The sequence below is a fragment of the Zeus faber genome, assembly GCF_960531495.2.
Source record: "Zeus faber genome assembly, chromosome: 11".
Taxonomy (NCBI): domain Eukaryota; kingdom Metazoa; phylum Chordata; class Actinopteri; order Zeiformes; family Zeidae; genus Zeus; species Zeus faber.
Genome location: NC_137205.1, coordinates 27,795,252 through 27,805,297, shown reverse-complemented (window position 1 = coordinate 27,805,297; position 10,046 = coordinate 27,795,252). Strand labels below are relative to the sequence as shown.

Here is a 10,046-nt window from a genome sequence, read left to right as displayed (position 1 = left end):
TTTCGAATCTCGCTGCGGCCGCAGTTCAGCGAACGTCACAGCATCATTCGGCGCGAACAGTTAATGGCGGACCGCAGTTTTTTTTTTTTGGGGGGGGGGGGTGTGTTACACTAACATTACGTTCTCTAGCTTGTAGAATGCGCACGCTTGCCGGACAAACACCACTCTACTGCAACCAATAGTCAAACACGTTCAGCTCGGACGCGGAGGACACTGTCGACGCGGAATCGCCGATTTCCGAGTTCCAATGGAATGCGGCATCTAGCGTCAGCGCACACGGGCATTCTGGGACCCGTAGTTTATTATCATTAAAAAAAAAATGGTGGACGTGCAGCCACCACCCATCCGAACCTTGGACGACTTTGTACTGGGTTCGGCCCGCTTCGCCGCCCCCGACCTACGCGACCTGGACCGATGGAACAGCCGCATCATCAACAACCTGTTGTACTACCAGAGCAATTATTTGGTGTCGGCGCTCGGGCTGTTCGCCGTCGTTGGGTGAGTGACGCCCGGACGCGGTTGGCTCTCCATCCCTCTCTGTTGGGGAACACGGTGCGACACCCGCCGCAGCGATGGCAGTGGAGACGATACAATGAAATAGGTTATTTCGCTGGTTATTTCACTGCCCGTATCCATGCCAACAACTACGAGAAAACAACCGGTTTGGAGTAGTGGCGACCCGCGGCTTGCAACTACAGTTTGCAAATCCTGCCCCTGGGATCCAGAAGAAGTAAACATTGCAGTTTAAAGACCCCTCCCGTGGTGATCCCTCCACCCTGTGCTGCTTCTACGTTGTTCCACTCCACCCCACTGGGACTCTACGTGGCATCACCGCCAGCTGTGTGTGTGTGTGTGTGTGTGTGTGTGTGTGTGTGTCGCACACAAAATGCTTGTGCTACAATAGTAGGCTTTACTCAGATGATGACATGATGACGTCTGAAGGTTATTAGTTTCATGTGAGCGGTTCCGGTCTGACCCCGCAGTCATTTTTCGTTTTTTTTTTTTGGTTTTTCCTCTTAAACCTTAAACTCTTATCACCCCCCACCCCCCCCAATGTCCATCTGTGTTGTAAAAGTCTTATTCGTTCCCATTGCAGAATACCATAACATTTCAGCCGTTAACATTTTGCGACAACATGGCTCAGCATCATGAAGCTTGGCCTCTGGTTTGCATCTGGAAAGTGATGTTACATGATTTGACTGATATATATACACACACACACACACACACACACACACACACACACACATATATATATATATATATATATATATATATATATATATATATATATATATATATAAGTAGGGCATTTAAATAGAAGCATGCAACGGTGACCTTGTCTCAAACAATTGATTGAAACAAAAGCCAACAACAGTGGTGGGTTTACCACAACAAAAAATGTCAATGTCTCAATAACTTGTCATGTGCCCTTGAGCATCAATTACAGCTTGACAACCACGTCTCATGCTGTTCAGAGGTCGACTTATTGTCTGCTGAGGCGTGGCCCCCCGCTCTTCTTGAAGGGCGGCCCTCAGGTCATTGAGGTTCTGGGGTACAGAGTTACGAGCCTCTACACGACGACTCAGCTGATCCCATAGGTTTTCTATGGGATTGGGAGGTACCCCAGTCTCCAGCAGCCGTTCCCTAATGATGCAATCTCTGGAGCATTGTCGTCCATGAAGATGAAATGAGGCCTGTGTTGTTCATGCAGGGGCACAACGACTGGATTAATGATGTTATTCAGGTAGTATGGGCTTGTCACGGTACCATTCACAAAGTGTAGGGCAGTTCTGTATTGACTAGACACACCTGCCCACACTGTAACACCACCACCACCAAAGGCTCGTCTGGTGACAACAGTGGCTGATGCATAGCGCTCTCCTTGACGTCGCCAACATCGTTGGCGGCCATCATTCCTGCTCAACGTGAATGGACTTTCATCAGAGAACAGCACTGAGGCCACTGGTCCCTCGTCCAGTGTAAATGCTCCCTGGCCCGTGCAAGACGATGATGCCTGTGCCTGGTGGTGTGGTCAGGTAGCCTTGCAGGTTGTCTAGCACGCAGACCACGCTGATGTAAACTGTTTTGAATGGTCTGACATGACACTTGGTGCCTCTCACCTCCCTTAAAGGTTCCTGTAGTTGAGTGGCATCATCATCCGGTTCTGCAGGGCACTGTTCACAACGAAGCGCTCATCAGTGTGGGATGTGGCCAAAGGACGTCCACTTCTATGCCTTTCTGTGACTCTTCCAGTCTCTGTATCTCTGTTGCAACCTGCTGATGACACTCTGTGATGCTCTAAGCTCAGTGGCCACTTCCCTCTGAGAACATCCTGTTTGAAGCCTCACTATGGCCAGGTACTGTTGATCGATTGTTAGGTGTCGTCTTGGTCTCATGATGTCAACATGTGAACAGCATGATGAAGAGGACTGTTTAAATACCAATTCTAATTGAACCAGGAAATGTATTGGTCGATTAAGGATCAAACACCTGTTGTGAATTTTGCCGTTCAGCTCCTTGTTAGAGAACAGCAAGTTGTGCAAAAAGTACTGAAACATTGAACAGTTGGACATGTGCAAGTTTAGAGAAGGTCAAATTAAGTTCACCTGTAAAGGTTATAGTGCATTTTAGGTTCATCCTCAAATTTCACCCAAAAGCCGAATATCCCTAACTTTTTGTGAGTAGTGTATATATTTGTTTTTTTGATATTCACTCAGACAAGAGGCTGGTTGAAAATGTTTTAACACGCAATACTCCATGTGTGTGTTTCACCACGTCACAAGCTGGTTCACATTGGGACGGGCTCTTTACAATGACGTGTAATTCAAAGCCCGTGCACATTTACTGAAACGTTGGTGGCGTTATTGTTTATTTTTCCAGCACATTCCAACAATTCTACATTTTGAACACAAACCACACGCTTTCTGCTACGGCGACGCCGTCCACATGGTTTTTCTGCACACTCATCCGCCACTGTTGGTCAACCCCCGTCCCCGTCCCCAACAAGAAGGCCGCCGCTGCGTCCGAAATGTCACACCAGCACACTGTTTAGTAACACGTTCCTATGTGGCTGTTTTTAAGTCACGTCCCAAACCGTAGTTTTGTGAAAAAGGATGACGTCCACGTCGGGTTGGATGCCGTGGTGACCCCCCCCTCTCGCCTGCCAGGTATTTCCAGCCCTTCCAGCTGCTCGTGGGGCTGACGGTGGTGACCCTGGTGTTCCTGGGCTTCGTGTGGGCGGCTGAGAACCGAGCCGCCGTCCGCCGCTTCCGCAGGAACCAGCCTTCGCTCTGCCTGCTCGGCATCCTGGTGGCCGCCTACCTCTTCGTGTCGGTGCTGGGGGGCGTGGCCGTCTTCCTGTTTGGGATAGCCTTTCCCATACTGAGTAAGAGGAGGGAGGGCGGACACACACACACACACACACACACACACTTCAGTTCGTCCGCCCGCTATCTTTCCACCACAGTCATCTAATCCACCCTTCTACCCTTCCCTCTCTCTCTTTCTCCCTGGTTATACTGTTTTCCTCCACATCTCCCACATGTCCCCCTCCTCACTCCTGCCGCTTTTTTCTTGTGAATACACTTTCCTTTTGAGCGCACTGACGGCGTTTGCTGATTTTCTCTCTCCCTCTCCCTCTCTCTCTCTCTCTCTCTCTCTCACTCTCTCTCTGCCTCTGCCCCACCCAGTGGTCCTGCTCCACGCCTCCGTGCGGCTGCGGAACCTGAAGAACAAGCTGGAGAACAAGCTGGAGAGCATCGGACTGAAGAGAACGCCCATGGGCCTCCTCCTGGAAGCGCTGGGGCAGGAGCAGGAGGCCGGGTCGTAGGAGGGGAACGGGAGGGAGGGAGGGAGGGAGGGGGGGGGGGGATAGGTCTCCGAAGTCGCATGTGGGAAAAGAAGGCGCTTTCACACACTTTCTTAGCCTCCAATCCAAAAAAATTAAAACTAATCAATCAGCACAATGATTGTTCCGCTGAGTGGACCCAGCACCAATTAAGAGAGAGATGTGATGCAGATAAAAACCGTCCCTGTTGGTGAACGCCGTGATAGCGGCGTGCCGTGCGAAACTCCGGCTCTTTCAATTGACCCTGGAAGTCCCGTGTTTGGATATTTGGACGATTACCTTTTCTACTGGAAGGGAACGTGGCGATCGCGGCGATCGCATTGAAATGAATTAGGTTTGGTGCGGCGGGGGGACTTTGAATGAAGAGGGGAGAGAGGAAGAAAGGGGCGGGGTCGGAGAACAGCGGGCGAGAGAGAGGGGGAGGGCTACACCAAAGGGGCGACGAGAAGCCGATTCTATAACGATTTGAGCCGGACGTGAACGTCTTCGGTGAAAGGAGCGTGATGACGGCGTTTTGATATTTGAGATGTAAATGAGAAGGTTTTCAGAAGTCCTGGCAAACCTTTGACCTGCTCACCTGCAGCGGCCGTGCGGGACGCTCCAGTCGGTTCAATGCACTTTAACCGCGCCCGTCGGGCCGCGCCGGTTCCAGCCGAGGTCTCCGATAATCCAACGGGAACACAATTGCGACGTTTTTTATTTTTATTATTTTTATTTTTAAATAGGGATTATACCTTTCTCCTGAACGCAGACTCCGACGCACACAAACGCCGTTTTTAGAACGGAGCGGAACGCATCAGCTGGGGTTCGGCGCTTTGATCGAGGGCACTTCGGCGGCAGATCTCCCTCTGTGGCGTGGAACCTGTTACTGACTAAGGCCTCATTAAAATGATTTTTTTTTGTGATTGATTATTTGCTAGTGTCACTGCCATTGAAATGGGACGTCCAAAGCGTCGGGGCTCGACCGGTCACGTCGGCTTTTGTGTTTTTTTATAAAGCTTGACTTGTTTTTTTTGGGGGGGTTTTGTTTGTGTCAACGCTAATATGATGCCTTTTGAACATGAAGCGATTGAACAGTGCAATCATATGATTGACCCAGTTGTGTTGATAATGGAACCTTGTCGAATACCAGAGTCAACAAATACCGCAATATAATGAAGTGTACCGTTTGTGACGGTCTGAATATTTAAATCGCCGTCACATAATGAAGGTGTTTGGTCGACTGGTGACTATTTGTTTTTTGTATGAGATGCTCTTATTGTGATGTGATGGACCACGCATTTGAAGAACTTTTTTCTCTTCTAAAAATCGAAATGGAAGGAATAGTAAAAGTGAAGGTTTTTTTTTTAGTTTTTATTGTAGAAAAGGTAACTTGAAATGTTTGGAATATGAAATTGCCCATGGCCCTCTGCAGGGGACGGGGGGCCCAGGTTGAGAACCTCTAGTTGCAGCCGTACCTGTAAATCCATTGCCAACTATTTCCCCTTCATACCAATGTGTCTGTTTAAGCCATGTACTCAGTACCATACTTTCCTGCATTTTTTCAAATGTAAATAATTCATAATTATTGTGATATTATGATTTTTAACAAGTGATTGTAATTCGTGTCAGCCAGGAAAATGATGCTAATTCTAGGTTTTTGTATGACAAAAATGTTTTTTTCATTTCAAATCTTTTGGCCAAAACTCCCATTCCGGGTCCGGATGGATGCAAGTCTCGACCTTTTCCTCCGACCAAACCTTTTCATCGAGGTGTCCGACCGCTTTCTGTGCCTTGTTCCGGGAGACTAAGCGGCTTCGGGAATCAAACTTGTGATTTCTGATGTGAAAGAGACTTTTTTTACCAGTCCTGTGTGTCAGCTCCAGTGAATACAAAAGTTCAAACATGAGATTATTAAATGAGGCTCAGCGATGGGTTTCAAATCAAGAGATTATTTGTCACATACATATACATACGGTCATGTATAGTCAATGCACAATGCATCAACAGTCAATGCTGCCTTCCATCTTTTGTTTGGATTTCCTTTTTTTTTTGTCTAATTATTGAATTGAATTCATCGCGGCAGTGTCTCGGATTGTTTTTTTTTTTTGTTTTTTGTTTTTTGAAATTCTGTCAGCAAAGCAGAAATAAAAATGATCTCTAAGAGGAGTTAGAGAGGATTAAAAATCTTTTGGTTGGATCAAGTTAATTCTTCCTGTCTCAATGTGAGGGATGGCAGTAACAGGGACATGCAAAGGTTCAGGCAGTTGGACTTAATTGTGCACTATTTGTATTTCTACTTTAAGTGTAAATCCATACGATTGTATGTGTTGGGTGGAGTAGATGACAAGCCCCAGAATATACATTGAATGGCTGTTTCCTATAAGCTGCCAGCTAAACAAATAAATATAATATGTGATATTTTTAACAAAACAGTGTTTACCAAGATTACAATTTTGAAGTGAAATTGGTAAATGATATGAATAAGCATCACCCCATTTTTAATATTGTATGTGTTTTTTCCTTTTATTCATATTTTGGAGCAAGCAACATAAATTGTTTGTGTTACAATTTGCATTTAGTATTACAAGCAACAGGCTGAGGCTGTATTTCCAAAACAGAGCGCTATCCAGTGACCCTACGTGGGGTCACTGGAACCCCCGCAGTCCCCACCCAATGTCTGACGTATACGTTAATAAAACAGCTGCTGCTTAGACTCAGCCACGGGCAATCAAATAAAATACATAATAAAAATGTTTAATATTTGACCAATAAATGACCATTAGTGCCCAAGGAGTAAGCCGGCACAAATTCCACGCCTATTCTAAAAATGCAACTATACAGTGGGTGGCGCTATTATTGCTGAAAGATAAATAAACATTTATTATTTTTGGAAATCCAGATTTTGACCTAAGGGACCAAATTTTATTATTATTATTATTATTATTATTATTTACACAAATCCATCTACAACAGGTGGCATCGATGTGTTCTGGTTATGTTCTTACTAGGTACTGAGATTAATTTGTTTTTTCTTTAGAGTCGATGGGACAAAGACATGTGTTACAATAATAATGATCGTTCTTGCAGTTTATTGCCGGGACGTTGGGAGCGGCGCAGTGGGCTGGAAACACGTCACGGTGGGTGGAGACCCGGGTGGAGGCTGTTGGTTTTAAAAGTTACACGGGCGCACACACACAGAACAGAAAGCAACAAGAGAGGGAAGTGAAATGTACAAACCCTGAAGCGGCTCAAACCGAGGGCAGGTAGGAAAACATCAATAATAACCATAATATCCATAGAATGGCAGTGATTTTTGACCTGATTTCTATTTATTTGTATGAAAACATCTTTATTCCACGTTTTCAACCGGTTTTTGGTTTCTTATTTTATCAGAATGATTAATAATAAAAAGAATAACAATAACAAAACATATATAATTAATATTATATATATATGTTCTATAAAATAATGGCCAATAAATGTAATATTTCACGTGTGTATATGAAAACCAGTGTTCTTTGTCATTTGCACGGAAACAGTGGAATAATACTAATTAAAGGTCCATGTTGTTGTCTCCTCCACACAATGTGACTGTAAATAACCGGTGGCCGGTCTCCACAACACGCACCGTAAACACGCTCCAGGGAGAAAAGACGCTCATTGGTCAGGGAACGAGGAAGAGGGTGCATGTTACGTCATGTGGCAGGAGGAGGGAGTGAGTAAGCAGGGCCGGTCTGGGAGGGAGGGAAGGAGGGAAGGAGGGGTGGGAGGGGAGGTGGTTTCCACACCAGCTTCTGGAAGTAGGTGGAAGTTTCTGGTGATTACAACACAACAGTGAAATCCCGGCCCTGGTGGTAATCACCTGCCTCAAACCAAAAACCATATGACTGACGTCAGCCAGGGCAGGTGATGGCGTCATTGTTATTACACTTCATCATACAATGGGAGCTGTGGTAGAAATGGCCATGTGTGGGTGGTTTTTATACTGGTATTTGTTCCATCCATCCAGACTATTTAATTATTTCATGTCTATTAGATATCAGAATTGGCTTATTTTGCCGGGTGCATTTACATGTGTTTCTACAGATGCTTAACATTTAAAAAATCAATCAGAGAAAATAATGAAACTACACAAATAAATAAATAAATAAATAAATAAATAGAATTAAATAGATAAAAAGTAAAAAAATAAAAAAATATATCAATGGAAGACATTATCTGGAGGCTGTGCTCACAGTGTTTACAGAGGCTTGCTTTCTGATCTTATTACAACAGCAGAAAAAGCTCAGAAGTTCAACTGGTATGGCAACAGGCAAAACTCCACCCGTTGGTCATTTCCTGAGCTCTCCCCAATTTTATTTTTATCTCTTTGTAGTTTGTTCCTGGATTGGTGCGGCAGCGCCACGCCACGACAAGTCGGGCTCCTTTCAGTCAGTGCCACACCAAGAGCTGTGAGGATATCTTTCCATCTGGAGGAATATTCAGTGACACCCACCGCCCTGCTTCAAGCTCACACACACACACACACACACACACACACACACACACACGTACAGTACAGTACAGTACAGTATAGTGCAGACACACACACGCACACACAAGCACTCGCACACACACACACACACACACACACACTCACACACACACATGCACTTGGGAGGTACAACGTGGTCAGAAGAGGAGTTTAAATAAATTAATTGACAAAGGGGAAGTGGGTTCCGCCCTCTCCCGGGTGGAGAGCTCCACAGTTGGTTTAAACGTCACGCTGTGGCTTTGTAGCCCCGGTGCCCTGCTCAACGGCAAAGACACCTGCCCCCACAAGGGGGATTATCCCCCGCCCGGGTCCCCCTCCGTCTCGCGGGGGGGGCCATCGGCGCCATGTTGTCGCTGAAAAAGTACTTCACGGAGGGTCTGATCCAGGTGGCCATCCTGCTCAGCCTGTGCGGCGTGAGGGTGGACATGGGGCTGGAGGCCTCCCTGCCCGCCTCCTGGCACGAGATGCTCCTGGGGCCCAGCTCGGCTCTCACGCAGACCCCCTTTCACGACCCGAGGAACCGCATGCAGGACGGCCAGGGCCTGCACCCCAAGAGCGCGGACCTGGACGAGTTCTTCACGGTCAGAAGGCTGCTGGGCTGGGTCCGGTCTCTGGACAGGATACAGGTAACGCTGCTCTCACCTGCGCTGGAATAAGAGGCGTCGGATCGGCGTCATTGGATTGGCCTGAAAAACGGCTCTGATTTGTTTCAGGGCTTCTTCACCTAAAATGTACGCCTCAAACTCTTGGATTACATGTTGAGAAAGCCAAAACCAAATTCCTGGTTTTAGGAATTGACATCCTATCAGTTATTTTCCAGCGTGTCCCTTTCAGTTTCCCTTTTGCGATCTTGCGTCTCCTTTTTTTTTTTTCCTTGGAGGTCCCGAATGCGGAGGTGGAGACGTGGTTGGTGCAAAGAGAGCCCGACCTGCTTCCAGGGGAACCTTCCGGCGAGCCCTCCCCACTGCAGAGAGCCCCCGCGGGGCTGGAGCGAGACAGAGCCGGGCGTGCGACGGAGCCCCGGGAGGAGGAAAGAGAGGACGAGCGATACGACCCGGAGGTACGATGTCCGAAGAATGCTCAGTTTGTTGGGTTGGAAGGAATGAGGAAAAGGAGCCGGCGGGTTATTCACTGTCAGTCAGTAGAGGAACAGAGTGTGAATGTGATTTAAACACGGACTGGTGGACTGGTGGACAGGTGGACTGGTGGACTGGTTGTCTGGAGGACTGGTGGAGTGGTTGTCTGGTTGACTGGAGGTCTGGTTGACTGGTTGTCTAGTTGACTGGTTGACTGGCTGTCTGGTTGTCAGGTTGTCTCTGTTGACTGGTTGACTGGCTGTTTGGTTGTCTGGTTGTCTCTGTTGACTGGTTGACTGGCTGTCTGGTGGACTTGTTGACTGGTTGATCTGTGGACAGGTGGACTGGTTGTCAGGTTGTCAGGTCAACTGGTGGACTGGTGGACAGGTTGTCAGGTTGACTGGTTGACTGGTGGACTGGTTGACAGACGCGTGAAGTTTTAGCAGTGTGGCATTTGTCTTCCTGCAAACTTGTCTGGTTGTCTGGCAGACTGGTTGACTGTCTCCTTGGCGGCTTATCTTTGTCTTTATTCAGAGTGTGAATTATACAACTTTTGTTGACTGTTCAACTTTTTTTCTCCAGCGGGTGGGGGGAGGGGTTTGGG

The 10,046-nt window shown here is 47.1% G+C and overlaps 2 protein-coding genes across 2 annotated transcripts in view; both read left to right on the top strand.

Annotated features, from left to right (window-relative positions):
* Positions 1 to 319: 319 nt before the first annotated feature.
* praf2 (PRA1 domain family, member 2) lies at positions 320 to 3,832 on the top strand (the record flags this gene model as incomplete). Its single annotated transcript, XM_080009284.1, has 3 exons — positions 320 to 498; positions 3,171 to 3,388; positions 3,693 to 3,832. 3 exons carry the CDS (start codon positions 320 to 322, stop codon positions 3,830 to 3,832), a joined length of 537 nt encoding a protein of 178 aa, XP_079865410.1.
* A 4,878-nt stretch (positions 3,833 to 8,710) lies between these two features.
* nfe2l1a (nfe2 like bZIP transcription factor 1a) overlaps positions 8,711 to 10,046 on the top strand; it is a gene marked incomplete at its 5' end in the record, with an annotated part of 10,186 nt that continues 8,850 nt past the window's right edge. Inside the window, 2 exons of the mRNA XM_080010104.1 lie at positions 8,711 to 8,992; positions 9,247 to 9,426. Of these exons, the coding sequence (XP_079866230.1) occupies positions 8,711 to 8,992; positions 9,247 to 9,426 (462 nt within the window). The remainder of the gene's footprint in view (positions 8,993 to 9,246; positions 9,427 to 10,046) is intronic.